This window comes from Colletotrichum phormii, assembly GCF_030913505.1.
Source record: "Colletotrichum phormii strain CBS 102054 chromosome Unknown BDP81scaffold_20, whole genome shotgun sequence".
NCBI classification, from domain to species: Eukaryota; Fungi; Ascomycota; class Sordariomycetes; order Glomerellales; family Glomerellaceae; genus Colletotrichum; species Colletotrichum phormii.
Window position 1 is genome coordinate 261033 of NW_026851462.1, and position 20168 is coordinate 281200.

Here is a 20168-nt window from a genome sequence, read left to right on the forward strand (position 1 = left end):
TCAGGGAAATAAGGTGCACAAACAGAAGACTCAGCCAAGCCAATCGTTATTTTTATGGCCATCAGCTCAGCAGGAAGAATTTAAGCTCTACTCTAATCCTCTTCCCAAAATGCCGACCATTTTCCACTCAACAGTCCACTTGCTGCCCTGAAAAGGCCCTGACACATGCCTCGCCATGCAGAAGAGCCCTGCAGAATTCTTTGCGTCTCCAAAAGTAACCTCGACGAACTGACTTGTCCACAAAGTATACCAACCCCTGTGATGTGAATGCGAGCCGGTTCAGCATCCTCGATCCAACGATTGAGCGCTGGCGTATCTGTTAAGCAATCTAAACGTATAGGAGGCAGAGTCTTGCTGCATTCCTGGCTGGGGCCAGATAGCCCGGCCAAGTTGACGGGTGTCCGCATTTTGGAGAGGTCATAAAGGCGTATATAGAGTACGGCCGAGATAAGAGCCAACGGATCAACGCATGCGAGATGGCGAGTGCGTCTTAACTGAGCAAAGATAGCTGCAGCATGAGAAAGGCACTTCCTGGAGCTTTCAGGATTCCGAAGAATCCAGCCTTTTAATTCGCCTGTCGCATTCTCCATCTCAACGGTGGATGAATGCCATCCTGATAGGCGAAGTAAAGCTTGGAAAGAAACATGCCTGAAGATTGACGCTGTGTGAAAGAGGAGAGAGGCAATATTATTGCGACCATCTACCTCCCCACGACCTCCCGCATCAAAAGAAACGAACTGTTCTGTCAAGCTTTCGATTTCATCGTTGAGAAGATGAAGCTTGGTGTCGGTGAAAGACTGAGCCGAGGACGACCCGAAAGGACGACCCGAAAGGACGACCCGAAAGGACGTAAGTGAGCCCCACCTAGAGAGCTTTCAATTGCAAAGGCTTCGAGCTGGTTGTTGGGGCCAACGAGGGAGAGAAGAAGCTGTCTTTCCTGCATACAAGCTACAACCAGTGCAAAGCTGCTAGCAAAGCCGTCAAACTTCTGAGGAGCTCTGCTTTGAACACTACGCTCCTGAGGTTTGGCTATTCATTACGCTGCCAGCGTACTAAACCTTCGAAAGATGGGGTGGGACACTGACATGTTGTCTTGGCCATCTCTGTGCTCCATGCTTCCGCAGTGTGGGACCCCCAGAGAGTGTCGGCACAGGGCTCGATCATTGGCAGTTGATTCAGTTGAAAGACGGGCTGGTGGTTACAAAAGATGAGCGCTAGGGAGTCCAATCTTTGCGCAGGGCGTTAGCTGTTGTTATCGGCTTTAGACCCAAATTTCAGGGAGAAACATACGAAACGCACAATGGATAACTCGCCGGCGAGTCTCCTGTGTTACCCAATTTTCCCATCTTGTATGCATAGAAGCCTCTAGTGGAGCCTCGTCATGGCTGTCTTGAAGTTTGGTAGTGCTCAACAGCATCTGGCATGAGAACACAAGATGGCTTCTTTCGCATTGCCAAAGGAATCTGTTTCGCCCAGAGCCTGCAAAAACGCAAAAGGTGTCCCGAAGCAGTAGACTCTGAACATAAAAGACTGTAGTAGAAGCTGGAGAAGTCGGGGCCTACATTGACACAATTAGTTTCTGACGGTACTCAAGACAGGATGAGGTTTGTAATACATTTGATTTCAGAGCAATTCTGAGCAGTTCTTGCAATGCTAAAGCATGATCAAAGGATCTCGATACCTCTGAGTACTGGCTGCCAGTTGCCGCAAGCGCTAATAGGAGAATCCACGGTCGGTTTCCTGCTTCCACCTGACTGTGGTGGACACAAGGAAATTGACAGTCAAAGTGCTCGAAATAGAGCTGAACGAATGTGTTCAAGACCTCGCGGCGTGGAAAGACATCATTCCGGAGTGACAAGGTACCCTTTTGAGACTTCCAGAATTTTAGGATGGCCTGGTACTCTTGCTCATCAATTTCTCTCACCAGCCCAAAGTCTTCAGACTGGATTGTTGCATCGTCGGTTGCTTTAAGGGAAGGGAACGTTAGCTTGAGGGTAGACGATTCTAGTGCGTTTTCAACAGAGTCCGCTCGTGGAATCCGAGCCTCTGTGGCATGAGGCACACGATATTCTGATGCGGATCCAATATGTGGCGTTGGGGCTTCCTGTGTAAACATGTTCTGCCAGATATTGAGGAGCCCGTCTTCCGAAAAGTGAAAGGTCTCGTGGAAGGCACCATCGACGTATGGCCATCGAAAGATCCCGCTTGAGCCCTCCGCCATGGTACAGTCTGCATAACCAGATACGCCCGGAGGATCATGTAGTTGCAATCCTAGCTCTATTGCATCGGATTGTTGCTGATGTAAGCCTATGTCGAGTCCTAGATTAAACTGGCAGGGCTCAAGCAGAGGATCCAACCTGGGCGTTTGTATACTGATTATCTCTTGTGGTGGCAGCCATGGAGGTATATCAGGAGCCAACGTTTCAACGTCCTCAACTCCGAGAAACGTCTCAGATGCCTTCTCAGTCGGTGCAGATGGCCGTATTCCACAGATTCCAGAGATATTAGTCGTCGTGGTTTCCTGAGATCTTTCGTCTTCATTTAGCTCCATGTTACTTTCTTCTTCCTCTTCAAATTGCCTATCTGGCTGAAGTTCGACTGTAGATGTCTGCCCTTTTCGGCAGTAGGAAAGGCCTTTCTTCAAACATCGCCAACATGGAGTCCCGCCCTGACACCGTTGCTTTGAGCTTGCACACGCGACACAAGCTTGTTCGCACCTCCTAGTCATCTCGACCCGGGTCTCTTGTCGTGATGGTGTATCGCGATCATGGAGGGCTGCATGGCGGAATAGAGAGTCCCTGGCAAAGATTTAGAAAATGAGACAATGGTGCGCAGACAGTAAGCACCGGGGTTGCCGAAGACCTTACCTTCGAGCAAACTTTCTTCCGCAAAAGTCGCAGTGAAATGGCTTGTCCTTGGAGTGCCGCGCCGAGTGACGGGTCAAATGACCCTTGCGTTTGAATACTTTCCCACACGTGCGACAGTCCATCGGATGAGCTCATGGGTGTGTTTTTGCGATTCAGGATGCGAGCCACGATGCCTACTCCTTGAATTGAAACGATATCTAAAGTTGGTAGACTCAATTGGCTCTTGGTCTTATTGAATCAGGTATTATTGAGAGCAAGGTCGGGTCGTGTGTATTTGTTGACAGGGACTAAGACGTTCCTACAACCCAAATAGTATCGAGACGGTGCTGAATGCAGGGCCCGGAATTAGTTTCGTATTGCTTTATTCAATTATCAGCGACGTGTCTTGAACCATGTGAACGGACACTACTGCCTCTCCCCATTACCGAAGTTTCAACTCACGGGTGATCGTCTCAATTGCGGGGTAAATCTGGAGAATTCCCCACTCGGTGAAATCTCGCTATCGGGGCAAATAGGACTAGCATGGAACTAAAGTAATTCGTATGAAAGACCGGCACGCGAATATCGACCAAGATACAGGCGACGTTACGCCAACTCCGAATTGCTGATAGCCGGGTTATCTGTGATTAACAGGCTTGAAGCTGTTGGAGTTCTATCGCGCGATGGTCCCCTCCGATGAGAGCAGCGACCGATATACTGCGCTGCGTCATCGACGGAACAGAAGGGTTCCTTATGACAACCAGGCATGGTATGTCTAACCTGCACTCGCCCAATCATGGGAAGTTTGCCAAGTTCTTTCCAGTATCGAGTGCAAGAGAAAGAAGATCAAATGCGACGGTGTCAACCCCTGTGCGGCATGTACACGGAACTCAGTCACGTGTGGGTACCACCCGCATCGTCGAGTCTTAGCTGCTCAGAAACCCAATTTACGGTAAGTGAAGCCGCTACTACACTAGGTATCCCATTCTACATCAATTGTTGAGACCTCTTTGTCTTTTACCTTTTCTGCAAGTGGCACTGAATTGCTGACTAGAACTAAGAACCGTGGATTTACCTAGGCCTTCTCACTTTTCTCCTCAAAATGAAAGCTCACTCGACGATTCAAAATCTGCCCCTCCACAGAGTCCATCGCCACAGGCGACTTGCAACAGACGAGCCCCATGCTGAGATCCAGATTAAATCACATGCCATGTGACGCAAGCAGTAATTCCCCGGAGTTCTGTGGTCCCTCAAGCTCCGAGTTCACCTTCGGAGTTGTCAGGAAATCTGGAGGCCATGGGAATTCCCCCAGCCATTCTAGACAAGTCAACACCGAGGACCAACTCCGCCTCGAATATGCCATCTCATCTAGCACAATACGGGCCATTCATGAAGCTGCGGGCCCAAGATCCGCTATGGGAAGTAAATCTTGAAGATGCGACAAACCACATTAAGCAGTGGTTTTCGGGCACTGGCTTCCTCTACGCTGTTGTCAGTGAAGAGCAGATGCTAGCGGTTGCCAGTAATGTTTTGAACACTCTGCAGTGTGTCAATGTCCATGAGACGCGAAGTCGAGGAGCTCTCGCACAGTGCCTGTTCCATAGCGATACCAATAAACTGAAACTAATCCTGGCCATTTGTCTGAACTTGGAGAGCGGGGGGGGGGGGGGGGGGGGGGGGGGGGCAACGAGTTGGCCCAGAGGCTCTTTCAGAGCGCCACCGAAGCTGGCGAGGGGCTCCTTTGGGGCACAAATTCGATCAGCAACATACAATTGCTGGTGCTCATGGTACGTGGTGTTTTGACCTGGAGCAAGGGAGAGAGTAGGCTCGAGCGATGTCATTAATCGGCGTGCTCACAGGCCCTTTACTACTACCACCTCGACGAAGAAGTGCGGACCGGTCGCATCATTGATTTCCCAGCCCGTCTCTGCCTCGAAATGGGCTTGCACCGCCGAACATCCATGGACCGCTACGCCAACAACTCGGAAGAGCAAGCTGCAGGCGTGTATATGCTAGAAAGAAGGACGAGCCTGGGACAGGGGAATCCGTTCTACATACAGGACTGCCACGTTGACCCTACGCTACTTGCGATGGTAAGATTTCACCAATTCTGCGACGTTTCACTGGGTATCCCGTCGCAACCTGCTGACAGTCCGGCAGAATGGCCACGACGCAGTGATGACCGCGCTCCTCGACTGGACGAAACTAGCTGGCAAGATGTGGTACGCCCTCAATAGCCAAGTTGAGAAGGAGAGTGAACTCAACATCGACGAAATCGACTATCTCGATTATCAAATAGAGCAGTGGTACCAACTTCTAGCTGATGACCTGAAGCTTGAACCTATCCAGCCGGGACAAGAGGTTCGGCACGTTCAGGCCGTGCTTTTCCTCAGCAAGAGTCACCTACACAACTTGATCTGTCGCCCGGTGCTTCAATCCGCAACGCTGATCGTGCAGCACCAGAGACATGCTCACAAAGCCGTCGCTGTCGCCAGGGAGTCGCTGCAGATGCTCTCGAGCCTCAACGAAAACACTACCATCATCAAGCGGAACCCGCTCTTCTTCAAGCACCTCTTGCTCACTGCCTTTGGGAACCTGTTGCTGGCGGTTGTGAATGCCAGCTCCATGTTTTGTGACAAGGTCACAATTGAGTTAGACATTGCGCTCGAAATGATCAGAGCTCTGAGCAAACGGTCGCCGCTGCTCCTGGTTCTCTGGGAGCGTCTTCAAGGCCTACGAAAGCTCAGGGCACAGCTGTCCGGCTCTTCCCTCACAGCATCCAGTGGCAGTGAGCCAGGCGAACAAGGGGAGAGCGTTGATAGCCCGTCTGATGCCTTGCTGTTCGGAAACATGGGAGATATGATGGTTTTCGACCAGCTCAACGGTTTCTTTGACCTTACACCCATGTCCACGAATTGTGCAACGAGCAATTGGACATTTCCGATTGGTGATTGAGCAAATTCCGGCCGCTTCCGAAGCGGAACTAATAGCGGGGTTAAACTACCTCCGATGATCCCGGCGGGGTCATCACTTATTAATAACTGAACGAAACATCAAAGGATTACCTCAGTGCACTCAACCCCGTTGCCTCATCTGTCTTATGTGTCAATGTTGAAGTGACTACGATTCGGATCATCGTCTTTTTATTCCTTGCTCAGCTTTTTTGGCCCTGCGTCTTTGGCAAACGTCTCGCTGCGACCGCACTTTTAGAAGATGGGCTCCCCTTTTCCGTTAGAGACCTTGGCGGGGTACACGTCGCGAACAGTACCCTTCAAAACCACTTCAGATATAACCATCAATGCCGACGTCGTGTACCCCGAGAAGTCAGATGGGTCTCCCGCTACCGTCTTGCTGCATTACCACGGTGGTTTCCTCGTGAGTCCACCGGATTACATGATGTTTCATACAGTGCGGCTCGAGCCTTTACTAACATGAGAGATTTCCTAGATCGTCGGAGATCGGTATTCGTTCTTGCCATACTGGCTTGTACATGCCTGCGCCGCCCGTGGATGGGTCTTCGTGACTCCTGACTACCGCTTGATGCCCGAATCAACCGCCCAGGCCTCCGTGGAAGACGCTGCAGATGCCTACAAATGGGCCTGGTCATCGCTCCCGGAGATCTTGGGCCGCCCCGTCGGCTCGCTCTTAGTCGCTGGGTCAAGCGCCGGCGGGTATTTGGCTCTCAACACAGCAGTCTCGGCCGTTAAGAAGCCCAGCGCACTGCTGCTCATCTACGGGATGCTCGATCCCTCTGGGACTAGATACACAACTTCCGGGAAGAACATCTTCGACCGGCCACCAATTGAGACCGGGCCTATTTTAGAAACATGGCCCATGACCAAGGCTTCGGGTGAAGATAGGAAGCCTGTGTCAGCTTATCCGATATCAGGCGACCCCGCTGCTGACCGCAGATTTGCTCTTGCTTCGGCCCTGCACATCGACGCCCTATTCCCCGATTACATGACTGGCGTCTCCGGCCTTGCTCAACAGATTGCTGCCCAAGGAGTGACAGCTATCCCCGAAGAACACCAGCAGCTGTTCCCACTTGACTTTGGCAACTTGAATGGCCTCCCACCTGTCATGTTGCTTCACGGTGCGAACGACTCAGCCGTGCCGCTTGACTGTAGCACTAGGGCCGCAGAGAAGCTCGAGGCATCTGGAGTGCATGTTTTAGCCGAGTTCCCGCCTGACGCTCAGCACGGTTTTGATGGAAGGTCGGGCGATGTTAACGTCGAGACTCCAGCTGGGGATGTGGTGACTGCTGTAGAGTCTCTGAGGAAGGCGATTGGTTTTCTCGAACAAAATGCAGCCAACTAGCTCTACGAGGTAGTCAGCCTCTCGATCAATAGAAGCCTGAAGATGCTTAAGCCATGCCAATCTTAGATTTCCACATCAGAGTCGGAGTGTGAAATTCGAGGGGTTGATACAACTTACCACTTAGTGTCAAATTGTCAAGCTGGTCTAAAGCTACCTATGGTTGAGTGCTGGAACGTTGATGACGATGTCATTTCAAGGTACCTATGCGGGTTAAAGGGGGGGGGGGGGGGGGGGGGGTGGTGTTGTTTCAAAAGTGGACCTTGCCTCTACCCGATCTATATATAGTGTTGGGGGTCTATCCTTCTGCCCGTATAATGGTCCAACTATGTGCAGATCCTAGAATAGTCAGAATATTCACGATTTTAATTAAAAATAATAATAATTTTAAGCATCTGTTCTGATTCTCTTCTATTCAAGCGTTTAGGATGATCATATGAGTACAGAGTAGATCGACTCTGGAGGGAAAAAACAGAAGGAGGAAGGAGCCTGTACCCTTTTGGGGCACTGTTGAACCCCCCCCCCAAGCGCGGGTAGGTAACTTGAACGGGTCAATCTCGATGGTCGAAATAGACATTAGCGCTGCGGTTAGGGGTTGTCTTACAACGTTAGCCACTAACATGACGCCTGTAATGTTTTCCACGTATCAACAATCGACATCATGTAATTACACAGACATCATGTAACCCTAACCGGTGATTCAGTGAGAAGGCGCCGGTGTAAGTCATGTTGCTTGATTTCTTGCACCTTTTATCTATCTTCTACGAACACGACACATCAATGGACCTTCTTTCTCCAAAATTCCAACGCTGATAGTAGAAATAGCTTGCTTCGGGTCCACCATCTCAAGTTCATAACATTTAAACGTAGTTGCAACCAGCTTCAGCATGTTGGTCATGGCCATATTTCGTCCGATACACATGCGATGACCATGCTAAAGGGGCTTAGGAAACGCTGGAGCTTCTCGCCCTCTTCATCATAAAATCTAGAAGGGTCAAACACATTGTGGTCCTTGCCCCAAATAACAGGATTATGATGGACGACGTGGTTCAGGCTGAAAAGACCGGTCTTTTCATTCGTTCGTTGTCAGTAAGCAGTCATTGTATCATAGGAGAAAGAGGAAACTTACGCCTTTGGGAACTACGTGACCCTCAATTTCGAACCCTTCCGTAGCAGTCACCTTTCGCTCCAATGGCATGGTGAAAACAGAGTTCATCCGGAAATTTTCATCTAGACATGCCATGACATAGGGAAGCTTTGTTTCCAGGTCCTTGATCGGTACGATGGCTGAGCCAACGTTCTCAACAACTACGTCCACTTCTTCAACCACTCTTTCATGCACAGCCGGGTTTTGGAGAACTTGCAGCCATGGGATCGGAATCTGTCACGAGTTATGGCACGCAGCAATGGGCATATGAAGTGTGGTAAAAGTGGCTTGTTGATGATGTATTTAAAATGTCTTGTATTAACCCAAATGATGATGATGATGATGATGATGATGTATTTAACGTCTGGTAACAAAAGGACGTGCCGGGCGCTATGCCGACATGGTCTATGCTAATCTAAACTATGTTACAGGCTATGTATTAACCCAAATAGAATCGAGCAAGGAAAAGTGTTATATAGGAACAAATGAAAAATCACGTGATAACGCACGTGATAGGCTCATTACAGAGTGCTGATGCTATTCCTGTTTCGTGACAGAATCCAGGGAGAGATAGTTTTGATGAACGGCATAAAGTCGGGAATCATGCCCATTAAGCAAGCCAGAAAAATGTGATCATTAATGGGAGGCAGCTTCGAACTGTCTTTTTCAATTTGCGAGTCAAATTGACACCGGAAGGCAAGATCGCCTAGGACATCGAGGACAAAGAAGGCTATCAACTCCTTGAGATTGAAGACTTGCCGCGTCTTGGAGTATTCGTCGAGGTTTTGCGGAATTGAAGCATGTGGCCGTCAATGTACTGCTCCATTTCTCTGATCGACTGTAAAGAAAATGCGTGGGCCATTTGCCGCCGCCGCATCGAGTGAACCTAGGAGAATAAGTCTGCGATCTCCAATTCACCGCCAAAATTCTAGCGACTCACCTCTTCATCTTGAGTTCCAAACAAGTTGGGATTGAATGAATTGAACCCGTCATAGAACTTGGTCTTAGCCAAGGTTCGGCCGGCCTTGTAAATCCTGGGAATGGCACTTCCTTGTCTGAAAGAAAGCATATTGGGGTCAACGCGGACTACATCACCGTACTTCTCGTGCAGCGCGACGAGAGTGTCGGGTAGGTGCAAGCTCCATAGTTCCCGGAGTCTCCAGAAGTTTGTAATTGACGCGAGAAAAGGGCCAGGGAATCTTGCCAAAGGATGAATATTGCGATAGTAGAACGTGTAGAGACCAATAACCGCAGTCAAGAAGGCTGCAATCGACGCAAAAAGGTGCGCAGTTACGGGTGGTAATAACTGTTTGACATCCATGTTAGCTTCAATCTTTGTGCTTCCTGGTGATATGGAATCATTTGGTCAAACCACCACCTTTGGAAGAAAACCTAGAACTAATATACGCCGGGCTCGTTTGACTTCGGCAGTGCATTCACTCGCAAGTCATTCCATGTTCAAGCGTGGGCGGCCGAAATTCCGGAAACACACAACAGACTGCTTCATTCAGCTCGATCGTTCCGTCTGGGCCAATCGGATTGCTCCATCACTGGGTCGAAACGGAATTTCAAAGTGTGCATTAAGAAAACGAGAGGGGGGTCGTTCCGTGCGAGCCAATCAAATCAGTCTTCCATCACGGGCCAATACGGAATACCAACTTACATGGGGCATTCTGTCTGCGCTACTGTGGTGTTCTTGAACCTCGGGCCTGTCAGATGATAATATTGTCTCTTCGAAAACGCCTGACGTTACCCTCAAGGAGCTAGCCTAGTTGCCGTTCAATGGAAACAAAGTAGTTACGTGTAGTAAACGCGAAGGAGGTAGCTTGACATTGACCCATCTAGACAACGGGTGGGATAGCAGGAAATAATTATCAATCTGTCTTAGAGTCATGTGCATTTTATCTTAGACATAGTCAATGCTATCGGTTTCTTTCCTCAAGTAAGTTAAAATCGTACTTCACATCACTAAGCCACTTACTTAATCTTATGTTGTGAATTTGAAGAAGCGATCAATGCGAGACCAAAGATTGAAGCGCCCGGCTTCATGTTGACGCAAAATCATCCTTCTGAATGTTAAGGCATGGAATAAGAGAGTTTATTTCAGCTTAAAAAGAGTCTCCTGAAGATGATAGCTTCATCTACCACCTCAGGTGCTGAGTACATGGCGTAGCCTGGCGGCCTGTCCTTGCAAATACCCCTTGACTTCGCACCATCCATGCTAGTTTAATTCCGTCTGGAGGTACTCAAAATCCTGGAAAGCAGTAGTGTCAGCGGCGTTGCATTATAGAAGCTTGGGAGAGATAAGATATACCGCAGGGTTCAGAGTCGGAAGCCTGGTTCCAGTACTGTAGATCGCGAAATGAGTTCCGACAAAGTTCTGCCAGCCCTCAACGTATGACTGTAGCCAGCGATTCTCAACAGTCGCAAGCCAACTTGGTGCTTTGTCACCTGTGGAATATCCCAGACGATATCCGGCATCTTTGGCCTCGATGAAAAGCTTTACTGAGTCACCATTGGCAACATCCTCATCCTCGATGTAGGTGGTGTTGAGCGTTGCGTCTGGGCCCGTCCTTGTGTGCGTGACTATGCATCGCTTACCGGTGTCGTTCGAGTAAGTAATGGCGACTTCGTTGTGATAGTGGATGCTAAGATAGACACTTGCACCGGCCTCCTGTCGCCACGATGCCGGGCTGAATGAGCTGACTTCGGTGCTGAAGGTGGTATTGATGTCGACCTGCTTGCGGAGCAGTGCTGCTGGGGTTTCGCGATCGTTGAGAGTGTAAACGTTGCCTCTGATTCGAAGCTTCCCAGGGCTAGAGTCGAAATCTGTGAAGCTTTTGTACGGTGTCCGTGTGTAGTAGTAAACCTCATCCGTTAGTCCTCCCTCAAAGTCGTCGCGCCACACCTGTGGCCGGTCCAAGTCGTACAAAACGTCAGGCATATACTCAGTAATCGGCTCATTATTGTTGAACACAGGCCATCCATCTGCGTCCCATGTTACAGGGCACAAGAAAGTCTCGCGACCAAGCTGAGGAAGCCCAGTGCTGTTTCTGGGGTTTTGTGGCCGAATAGCGAGAAACACCGCCCACCAGTTCCCATCGACGTCGTCAACAATGTCTGCATGCCCCGTAGCAAGCACAGGCAAAGACATATCTTCACCATTCCACAGTACAGGGTTGTTTGGATTGCCTTCCCAAGGCCCATCCAAGGATTGGGAGCGGTACACGTTTGCTTTGTGGTTAGCCTCCGTTCCGGAGTCGGCGGTGACCATGTAATATGTCCCATTCAGTTTATACAAGTGGCTTCCCTCAGTCTAAGACCAGTTTTGGTTGCACATTAGCCAAGGCACCTGCTTGTGATAATGGTGGTTGTAAGAAACGACACTTACAAGCGGGTAGCCAAGTTCTGGAGGTACTGTCGTGGTATGGAGAACACGGGAGTTGCTTAGAGAGTCGCCAGTCTTGATGTCAATCTCCGTGATCCAGTTTGCAAAGTTGCCATTCTCGACGAATTCTGAGAACGTGGAAGTCAAATAAACTTTCCCATCATCATCGAAAAAGAGATCTGGGTCGAAACCCCACTGGTCGACATATGTAGGTTCACTCCAGCTAGCCTGATCGAAGATGTTCGGGGTCGTGACGTAAAATGAACGGGGAACCCGTGTCACCTATGGAGAGAGTCAATACTCTGAGTAGACAAAAGAAGTCTCGTTATACCAAACATGCTTACGTTGTCAGGAGGGCTGATCACATCAAAAACTGTATCGATTAGGTAAAAGAGGCCGTCGTGGTGTCTCAATGTCGGCGCAAAAATACCTCCGCTGGGAGCGGTACCTCGCATGTTCAACTGCGACGGCCGAGACAGTGCATGACCAATGTTTTCCCATTTTACGCTGTACTCATTGAATTAGAACCGGATAACCCTGGGAAATGCAATGTCGCCAACAAATTAGACTTACAGATCAGTTGAATGGTAGATGGGGACGCCGGGAAAGAACTCAAACGTGCTAGTTGCCAGGAAGAAGTCCTGACCAACTCTAATGATCGTCGGGTCCGGATTGAACCCCGGAATAATGGGGTTCACGAGTGTTCGTGCGAATGCTGTCCGGGAAATAAGCCTCTAGTCACTGTCACTTGCCTGGTCAATCAACTTACTCGGAAGCAGTGCAACCACTGAGGCCAGTCGCATGAAAATAGTGGACTTCATATCGGGTGCCTCGGTGTCATTCGACCCAAATGCAACACAAACATGGTACTACCTGACCTTCTACCAGATATCACGGACTAATCTCGCAATTTTATGGGTGATTTATATTGCTCAGAATCCGGGGTAAATGACGTTGGTTCTGCACCCCTCACGGGTAAATGCCTGGCTCAATTGACCCTGGGCGGAATGCCGGATGGGTGGCATTGCATCTCAGCTAAAAGTGGATGAACTTGGCTAAAATGGCTCCATTCGGGCTTCGCGGTGATGCTTGCCGAGGTTGTGGCGGAACCACTCTGTCCAACCCTTTCAGGGTTTCTGTTCGCCAGCTTCTCATGGACAGGCAACATCATACTTCAAGGTGTCGATGAGTGAATTATACTACATCTTGTCAATTTTCACATTGACCTCCCTGAGCCTCGGATGGCACACCCAACTTAGGATCAGCCAACGTGCTAGCTAGACAGTTCTGAACCTTCAATTTCCGCTGCAAATATACATCTAAAGATACATCTGAAAAAACTGTTGAAAAGTTGAATTGCGATAAATGATCTGATGGTTTAGAGTTGAATGACCCAGTTCTTTGATTCCTCTACATACGTGCTCTCCTAATCGTTCTCAACTTGATTTAGGTAGACAACATAGCACGGCTAACGTTTGACCTGAATTACAGGTCCATGCATGGGCAATGATCTATGGCTATGTCCTGGAGCTACTGTCGTCTCCTAATCCCTTTGTTTGACGTCAGCTTATTGTTATTGAGCTCGAAGAATTTGAGATAGTTTCAGGTTTTGTAAGTCTAGGTACATGTACTCAACGAATCTCCTTAAGGCACAAAGCTTCACAAAGCCCAACTCAGGTTCGCTGTACCAACAGCTAGACAAAGGCTTTGAATGATGGTGATTCGTACAATGCGTCTGTAATGGGATTGATTCATTGTTGGGGTAACTGTCTTAGAAACAATTTTTTATCAAACTCTTCAAAAGACGGTATAATCTTCCAAAGTGAGATGTGCAACCATCTACAAAACACCACTTGCACGCCAACAGCATACCGAATACCATTCAGATTTTAGACACCAGACAGCTGCAGCACTTTCCATACAGCCGATCCACCGCAACTCTTCCAGCCCCAGCAACAATCCTACTCGAAGACTGTGGTAAACAAGGCGTAATTGCTGGCCGGCAATCACTGATTCGTTTTTGTACGACAGTTATGAGCCCTTTGCCTCTACTGGTTAGTGTGCACTTCCTCTGGAAAGCCCAGCTTACGTAAGCACTACACCGAGGGTTGTGGGTTCAAATCCCGCCTCGTTAAAGTCTTTTTCTGCTGGAACTAAGGTGCGCGAGACGCCCACTGAGCAATTGACAGTGGGTATGTCCCCAGTTGGCAAGTACAGCAAGTAGGACGCAGATTCCCAGCCTAGAATGCTGTAAATCTGGGGGGGTGTGTGGTAAACAAGGCGTAATTACTGGCCGGCAATCACGGATTCGTTTTTGTACGACAAAGACCCTTTGCGGAAGATCTTGCGCCCACTGTTCGATATGTGCGACCAGCCGTGCCTCCCTTCCCGGCAAGTTTGAGCGCTGCCAAAATCCCGAACCTTGCAAAAAGATTATTGAGCTTGATGGAGGAAGCGTTGCTCGGGGTGTTTGCGAAACTGTAGCCGCCATCTCCTTCTTATTCGTGCACTTGCTTTGATTGAGGCTGAGCGCCTGAGAAACGAACGTCAATGAGTGGTTTGAAAGAGCATGCTGATTTCAATTGATGGTAGATCAGATTGAACGATGAGTTTACGCTGGTTTCTAAAAGGTTCGACATTGATCTGCGACACCGAAGAACCTCCTCAATTAGGGAAAAGGAGATGGCTTCATTCTAGATACCGCTTATGTTTTTGGCCCTGGCAGAAGCTCAGTCCTTCGGAGAATCGGATCTTCGACCGATGATAATGCCACCACCAAACTTAGTACTTATGCATCAAGAGTTCACTCTGTAACATGTGCCTGCTTCCCGTTGCCCTGCTTCCTCTGAGACTCCGTAGATTGAACAGCAGCCTGACTTGCTGCTGATGCACCCCAAAATACCTCCAAGACTCGCTTAAACTCCCCTCTTGGACCACCAAATATCTCCAGGCTCTCCTCTTTTGTCATGGGTGTCCCTCGTCTGACCTGTGCTGCCCATATCCTTAACATCCGGTCCAATTCCCTATAGGCAGCCTCTTCAGAGTGACAGAGCAAGGTCATTGCCAATGCTGAGCCGAATGTGCTTCCATAATCTCGCAGAACAAAGTATTGGAAGGTCTCATTGTCATCCGTCTCATAGTCGATTTCATAATCGTAATCTCCCCAAATGGTCTTGCAATTCTCCTCGATGCGTTGTTGTATTCTGCTGGCCATTTTCGTTACTACGGTATATTACCCAGGAGTCTCCATGTCTTGGAAGTATTATCAGTTGCAAATTCGTTCCAAATCAGGATAAAGATAAGTCCTTCAACGTCGATTCCACTTACAGAGCTATTCTTATGGCATGAAAATCCGTTAAGTTGATCGTCCTAACTAAAAGGTTGATACAAGGAGTACACAGAGAGTCACAGAGTCTCTGGCGGTCAATGGTCAGGTATTATAAGGAAAGCTGGCCTTGGGGTGCTGAGGAAGCCATTGGTTAGAGGACGAGGGGTCATTCTCAACAATCACCTCATGCTAAAAGAGACTGTGCCGTCTGGTCGATTTCTTTTTGCGGCACACTTCCAGTTTGATTGGCACAAATCGAGGGTAGCTGCGGGAGGCCGTCAAGCTAGTTTATCAGCCAATGTACACACATGCATGATTAAGTACTTACTGCATCTGTCAATGGCCGGAGTCGTCGCTGTGGGCGGAAACGCCCTGCAAAGGCGATTAGCGTGTCCAATCAACTGGGACATACAGAATGATGCTGGGTGGCGGAAGATTCGGAGAACAAAGCCCCCGACGTGTAACTTGGCCACACTTATCAAGGCATCAAGGTGTGGCCTTGACAGTGTTTGGCCAGTGACAATGTCTGGTGTTCAAGCTGCACAAGACCCGGCGCTCTTGATGCGGATGTAATGTTTCTGAAAGCAAAAGAGTTAGTTCAGTGAGACTGTGAGCATTTGCACCGAGAGATCAAAAGCCATTGCAAAAGCTCGCTGTTCTCTTTTGGATCGTCTTTACCCTATGATAACGATTCTCTTCTACCCAAGCAAATGTTTGTTTACCGCTGTCAAAGGTCCCTTCCCGAGTAGTACCTCAATGACGTTTCGGATAGCCAGATCCTCGAAGCCGATTCTGGTTTCAACTGCTCCACCAGCGGTGTGGCATGTAAGACTCACATCCCTCATTGAGACCAGGCGTGTGTTAATACGTGGCTCGTTGGAGTGTACATCGAGTCCAGCAGCGAAGAGGTGCCCAGATTCCAGTGCATCAGCCAATGCATCTTCATCCACCAAGTTCCCGCGTCCAACATTGACCAGTCGAGATCCCGCTTTCATCTTTGCTAGGCGTGAGGCATCGATGAGTGCCTTGCCACCTTCTGCCCCTCCAGGCGCTGAGTGTGTGTTGTGTGTTATATTTAACGCCGTGGCGGCAAGGGCGCAGCCGCCCTTGCGGCCGACCTCCCGAAGGGTATATGGCGTGGAGAGCCGTCGCCCTATAACTATTGCTAGATACAGTTCAAATCGTCCTCCAAATCGTGCCTTATGGCTACTATGCGTTCTATCTGTCACACAATCCGCCACGGCGAGCATAGTGTCCAGATCCGGGTATCTCACAGCTTTGATTTTTGTTTCCTGCTCAGCTGACTTGGGAATAGGATCAACGTATGCTATCTTCATATCGAAAGCGGCGTGAGCTTTTTGTGCAATTCGATAGCCGATGTTTCCGAGGCCGATAATGCCGAGTGTGTGGCCTCTGGGGTTGTGTGCTGTCTCACTGTTGTGTCGGTGTGCATCGAGGAACTGATCTGCGTTTCCACTCCGTGCTGCTGTATTGGTCCATTGCATATTGCGGAACACTGATATGATGTGGTAAAGCGCCATGTCCGCCACAGCCTCGGATGACGCTGATGCGCCATTGCATTAGAGGATAACTGTCATTAAAGTCATCAGGGAGTGTCGGATACGGTGATATATTGTATCGATGGTGATAGCGTACCTTTCTCAGCCAGGATATCAACGTTTGCCCAATCATATCCGGCACCTGCGGAAGCAAAGACTTTGACAGAGCAAGGCAGGAGTGAAATAAGCTCTTTGTTCCAGCGGCCCATCTCGCCACCCGAGTTCCAAAAAGGTCGCAGGATTGCTGAGAAGTTCCCCCATCGCTGTTCCCTCAGAGCCTCCAAGAAGGTTTCCCTCTGTCTCTCCTCTGTGGTCAGTCTAAGGATTGTAGCGATCTGTTCTAACTCTTTGTACCGCTCCGTGTTGTATTGAACCGGATCTCCTATGTGGAGTACGATGGGTTTGACAGCGCTCGGCATTCTGAGGACGTTATGGTTAATACTGAAATTAGCTTGGCGTGCCAACAAGATCCTCTCTTTGTCACAAAATAGTTCAGTGAAAATTCACGGTGATATGATACGCTCTGGATTACACCGAAATGGAATCTCAGAGCTCTTAAATCACTACATATTTCATGCAACCTTCCTACATGCCCATCCCCTCTTGCAGATGAACAAGGTATTCGGGTCAAGTTCCCGCAGAACTCAGCGATATCGGGGACTTCTTCGAGCACATCATCCCAAGCCTCGATTGGGTACTTACCTTGGGGCTCCTCCCTTGCACTTGCTTGCAGCTCGACTGATTGAGTCCCGACGACAAAGCGGGTCGTGTTGGGAAGTCTGACGTATTGTAATAAAAGCCGACCACTAGAGCCTGGTACGCGAGCTTAGAGGCTCAGAATATCCGATTCCCGAGCCGTTGCACCAACCAGTACAGTAAGCCTAGTCTAAGCGGCACCAACTGATTGTGTTATGAGCACGTAAGACGACCCCACGATCCGGGGTCGAAGCTAGCGGGTATGGATATCCGGGGTTGCGGGGGAAGTGGGATCTGGATACACACGCAAGTGCCTAAATACACTCGAGACGAATGCAGATGAATACCAGATTTCGAATCCAGCTGTGAGCTTTCAATGACTCGAATAAAGAATTCAAAGGCTCGAGGTTTTGTGTAGAGTATACTTATCTTACAAGAACATAAGCTCGATGGTCCGAGACCGGATGTTCGCAATTATCAGCCTCCTTCATTCAATGTAAGTAAGCTAAGTGCCATACCTTATGGGACACCTGATGCTACCAACCTTCCAGCATCAGCACCCATGTCTCAAATAGCCAACAAATTACTTTCCGATGAAGCCCTGTCTACCTATGTGTTCATGGTACGCTAAGCTAAGGTCATTCAGGAACCGACCGGTTCGTAAGCCTGTTCCGACCAACCATTCTACTCGGGTGGCCAAATCTGAGCAAACATCTGGCTACTATTATCATTCTCTTCGCATGAGATCCACTACTAGGAAAACTTATCCGCGATTTCTGGCGGGGAAAGGACGTAGATCTGGGCAATAAAAATGTTGTACCCGCAATGCGAGAAGACCGCGGATATCGGCGAGCAGTCCGATAACATCTCCTCAGCCGGCTTTAAATATGTGACCATGATCGAGCCTCATTCGTCAATGTATCGGTCTCAAGTTCAATCGCATCGAAATTCCTTGATCACACACCGAAAAGGCCTCTAGTGACCTTCGTAAAGATAACACTCTAGACCTCCACGTCGAAACGCTGGATCACCCAGTCAAACCAGACAAAGCCCAGGATGTAGTCATCGAAGAAAGAGACTTGAAAGAGCGACGGCTTGTGCGGAGGATTGACATTCGGACGTAAGTATCTCGACAGACGCCCGTAGCCTGCTATTTCTGACCAACGTCCTAGGATGCCTCTAATGATGCTGCTCTATAAGTTCATCCCCACTCTTCTCTACGGAGCTCTCACTGACGTGGTCATTGATGCGTACATGTGCTCAATTACTTGGACCGCAACAACGTAAAGCAACGCCACATTCGCTAAAGGGAACCACACTGACTGTCATCAGATTGCGACGGCCCGCCTGGGAAACTTTGAAAAGGATATCGGTCTGGTTGGAACCCAGTACAATACCATCATCAGTGTCTTCTTCGTTGGGTACATCCTCACGCAGGTTCCCACAAACATGATCCTCAACAAGATGAGACCCAGTGTCTTTCTTCCGGTGGTCATGTGCTGTTGGGCAGTTGTTAGTGCCTCCACTGGCGCAGTGCAGAGCTACAAGGGGGCTGTCGTTCTCCGATTCTTGTTAGGATTTGTCGAGGCACCATTCTTCCGTGAGTTTCGAGTGTATGGTGTCAAGACTATCTATTTGGCTAATACCTCATCAGCTGGCGTCTTGTACCTCTTCAGTTCTTGGTACACGAAGAAGGAGCTGGCAGTCAGGATCTCGGTCCTGTATGTCGCGGGACAGATGGCAGGGGCCTTCGGTGGCCTTCTAGGTAGCGCGATCATGGGAGGCATGGATGGAAAGCTAGGCCTCGCCGATTTGAGATGGCTTTGTGAGTAGTTATCTCAAAGAATATGCATGGCAATAACCTAACATTACCTGAATAGTCATCATTGAGGGGACAATCCCAATCCCGGTTGCCATCGTAACATATCTCACACTTCCGGACTTTCCAGCGATCACCAAATGGCTCACAGACGAGGAGAGAAAGCTTGCTATCCTTCGAATAACCGAAGAAGCAGTTGAAGAAGATAATAGAGAAGAAGCATCAGCGTTGCAGGGGCTGAAAATGACATTCACGGATCCAGCACTCTACATGATCTGGCTCATGCAGCTTGGACTGAACACCGCTGCCGCGATTGCCAATTTCTTCCCCACCATTGTAACAACACTTGGATACAACCAACGAAACACATTGCTTCTTTCTGCTCCGCCCTACGTCTTCGCTGCAATTTTGGGCATCACGAACTCTTGGCACAGCGACAAGCATCGTGAGCGTTGGCTCCACATCGTGTGGCCCCAGGTCTTCTGCAGTGTTGGCTTCATCATCTCGGCAACTACTCTCAATGTCGCAGCCCGATACACGGCGACATTCATGATGATGAGCGTATACGGTTCATTCGGATGTATCTTGTCATGGGACTCGACAACACTACCTCGGCCTGCAACCAAACGAGCTGTATCGTACGCTGTCGTCAACGCCGGATCGAATCTGGCTTCGATCTATGCAAGCTATTTCTATCCAAAGTCGCATGGACCACAGTACTGGCAGGCAAATATCATCAATGTGGCTTTCTCTGGAACGTGCGTTCTCCTGGCTACTTCACTTCACTTCTACCTTCGCTGGCGAAACCGTAGGCTCCGCGTTGCCGGAGACGAGGATTATCAGAATGAAGGTACACGCTTGGGACCACGATCCACAATTTTAGGTGAGAAATGGCAGTGTCATCCTGCCTATCAGTATACCTTGTAGTAGCGGCTCATGATTCAGGGGTTTATGGTTCAGTTTTGAGCCGAATGGCAGTGGGAAACATGAATTCTTACGCCAACCCAGGTGTGGAGCGGAGCTAACAGACTCGAGGAGAAGAACGCGAAGCTTGGGCGATGCTGAAAAAGA

The 20168-nt window shown here is 49.2% G+C and overlaps 9 protein-coding genes across 9 annotated transcripts; 3 read left to right on the plus strand and 6 right to left on the minus strand.

Moving 5' to 3' along the window:
- Window position 1: 1 nt before the first annotated feature.
- Window positions 2-902, minus strand: BDP81DRAFT_95720 (uncharacterized protein). Its single transcript, XM_060596526.1, has one exon. It carries the CDS (start codon window positions 588-590, stop codon window positions 93-95), a length of 498 nt encoding a protein of 165 aa, XP_060441357.1. The 5' UTR covers window positions 591-902; the 3' UTR covers window positions 2-92.
- Window positions 903-3106, minus strand: BDP81DRAFT_95719 (uncharacterized protein). Its single transcript, XM_060596525.1, has 4 exons — window positions 2868-3106; window positions 1616-2798; window positions 1291-1558; window positions 903-1228 (listed from the first exon to the last, which is right to left on the minus strand). The coding sequence occupies exons 1-4, from the start codon at window positions 2987-2989 to the stop codon at window positions 1215-1217; spliced, it is 1587 nt and encodes a 528-aa protein (XP_060441358.1). The 5' UTR covers window positions 2990-3106; the 3' UTR covers window positions 903-1214.
- A 423-nt stretch (window positions 3107-3529) lies between these two features.
- BDP81DRAFT_474323 (uncharacterized protein) lies at window positions 3530-5917 on the plus strand (the record flags this gene model as incomplete). Its single annotated transcript, XM_060594685.1, has 6 exons — window positions 3530-3615; window positions 3670-3798; window positions 4085-4390; window positions 4549-4633; window positions 4706-4939; window positions 5007-5917. The coding sequence occupies 6 exons, from the start codon at window positions 3530-3532 to the stop codon at window positions 5799-5801; spliced, it is 1635 nt and encodes a 544-aa protein (XP_060441359.1). The 3' UTR covers window positions 5802-5917.
- Window positions 5918-6059: 142 nt separating this feature from the next.
- Window positions 6060-7374, plus strand: BDP81DRAFT_381286 (Alpha/Beta hydrolase protein; the record flags this gene model as incomplete). Its single annotated transcript, XM_060586882.1, has 2 exons — window positions 6060-6254; window positions 6294-7374. The coding sequence occupies 2 exons, from the start codon at window positions 6060-6062 to the stop codon at window positions 7161-7163; spliced, it is 1065 nt and encodes a 354-aa protein (XP_060441360.1). The 3' UTR covers window positions 7164-7374.
- A 680-nt stretch (window positions 7375-8054) lies between these two features.
- Window positions 8055-10356, minus strand: BDP81DRAFT_474325 (cytochrome P450; the record flags this gene model as incomplete). The annotated part of the gene is made up of 5 exons (XM_060594686.1): window positions 8055-8228; window positions 8290-8541; window positions 9248-9613; window positions 9971-10016; window positions 10289-10356. 5 exons carry the CDS (start codon window positions 10354-10356, stop codon window positions 8055-8057), a joined length of 906 nt encoding a protein of 301 aa, XP_060441361.1.
- On the minus strand, window positions 10347-12544 carry BDP81DRAFT_355832 (family 43 glycosyl hydrolase). The gene is made up of 6 exons (XM_060586296.1): window positions 12465-12544; window positions 12269-12410; window positions 12040-12202; window positions 11699-11977; window positions 10622-11623; window positions 10347-10561 (listed from the first exon to the last, which is right to left on the minus strand). Exons 1-6 carry the CDS (start codon window positions 12514-12516, stop codon window positions 10529-10531), a joined length of 1671 nt encoding a protein of 556 aa, XP_060441362.1. The 5' UTR covers window positions 12517-12544; the 3' UTR covers window positions 10347-10528.
- Window positions 12545-14247: 1703 nt separating this feature from the next.
- On the minus strand, window positions 14248-15149 carry BDP81DRAFT_435653 (uncharacterized protein). The gene is made up of 2 exons (XM_060591072.1): window positions 15023-15149; window positions 14248-14947 (listed from the first exon to the last, which is right to left on the minus strand). Exon 2 carries the CDS (start codon window positions 14907-14909, stop codon window positions 14499-14501), a length of 411 nt encoding a protein of 136 aa, XP_060441363.1. The 5' UTR covers window positions 14910-14947; window positions 15023-15149; the 3' UTR covers window positions 14248-14498.
- Window positions 15150-15547: 398 nt separating this feature from the next.
- Window positions 15548-17293, minus strand: BDP81DRAFT_483692 (putative D-mandelate dehydrogenase). The gene is made up of 3 exons (XM_060595074.1): window positions 16680-17293; window positions 16255-16587; window positions 15548-16074 (listed from the first exon to the last, which is right to left on the minus strand). Exons 1-3 carry the CDS (start codon window positions 16999-17001, stop codon window positions 15722-15724), a joined length of 1008 nt encoding a protein of 335 aa, XP_060441364.1. The 5' UTR covers window positions 17002-17293; the 3' UTR covers window positions 15548-15721.
- Window positions 17294-18243: 950 nt separating this feature from the next.
- BDP81DRAFT_95792 (major facilitator superfamily domain-containing protein) lies at window positions 18244-20143 on the plus strand. The gene is made up of 6 exons (XM_060596527.1): window positions 18244-18398; window positions 18451-18473; window positions 18533-18561; window positions 18611-18878; window positions 18933-19103; window positions 19159-20143. The coding sequence occupies exons 2-6, from the start codon at window positions 18452-18454 to the stop codon at window positions 20022-20024; spliced, it is 1356 nt and encodes a 451-aa protein (XP_060441365.1). The 5' UTR covers window positions 18244-18398; window position 18451; the 3' UTR covers window positions 20025-20143.
- The last annotated feature ends 25 nt before the right edge of the window (window positions 20144-20168 follow it).

Bases quoted from the DNA above. Each gene is read 5' to 3' on its own strand.
- BDP81DRAFT_95792 (XM_060596527.1), top strand. From the start codon at position 18,452: ATGCCTCTAATGATGCTGCTCT. The intron at 18,562-18,610 runs GTAAAGCAACGC...GACTGTCATCAG, and splicing joins ATTACTTGGACCGCAACAAC to ATTGCGACGGCCCGCCTGGG. The intron at 19,104-19,158 runs GTGAGTAGTTAT...TTACCTGAATAG, and splicing joins CGCCGATTTGAGATGGCTTT to TCATCATTGAGGGGACAATC.
- BDP81DRAFT_355832 (XM_060586296.1), bottom strand. From the start codon at position 12,516: ATGAAGTCCACTATTTTCATGCGACTGGCCTCAGTGGTTGCACTGCTT. The intron at 12,411-12,464 runs GTAAGTTGATTG...TTTCCCGGACAG, and splicing joins AGTGGTTGCACTGCTTCCGA to CATTCGCACGAACACTCGTG. The intron at 11,978-12,039 runs GTAAGCATGTTT...CTCTCTCCATAG, and splicing joins TGATCAGCCCTCCTGACAAC to GTGACACGGGTTCCCCGTTC.
- BDP81DRAFT_435653 (XM_060591072.1), bottom strand. From the start codon at position 14,909: ATGGCCAGCAGAATACAACAACGCATCGAGGAGAATTGCAAGACCATT.
- BDP81DRAFT_95720 (XM_060596526.1), bottom strand. From the start codon at position 590: ATGGAGAATGCGACAGGCGAATTAAAAGGCTGGATTCTTCGGAATCCT.
- BDP81DRAFT_483692 (XM_060595074.1), bottom strand. From the start codon at position 17,001: ATGCCGAGCGCTGTCAAACCCATCGTACTCCACATAGGAGATCCGGTT. The intron at 16,588-16,679 runs GTACGCTATCAC...ATGGCGCATCAG, and splicing joins TGATATCCTGGCTGAGAAAG to CGTCATCCGAGGCTGTGGCG. The intron at 16,075-16,254 runs GTGTGACAGATA...ACACACACTCAG, and splicing joins TATGCTCGCCGTGGCGGATT to CGCCTGGAGGGGCAGAAGGT.
- BDP81DRAFT_95719 (XM_060596525.1), bottom strand. From the start codon at position 2,989: ATGGACTGTCGCACGTGTGGGAAAGTATTCAAACGCAAGGGTCATTTG. The intron at 2,799-2,867 runs GTAAGGTCTTCG...AATCTTTGCCAG, and splicing joins GGAAGAAAGTTTGCTCGAAG to GGACTCTCTATTCCGCCATG. The intron at 1,559-1,615 runs GTATTACAAACC...GTGTCAATGTAG, and splicing joins GAATTGCTCTGAAATCAAAT to GCCCCGACTTCTCCAGCTTC.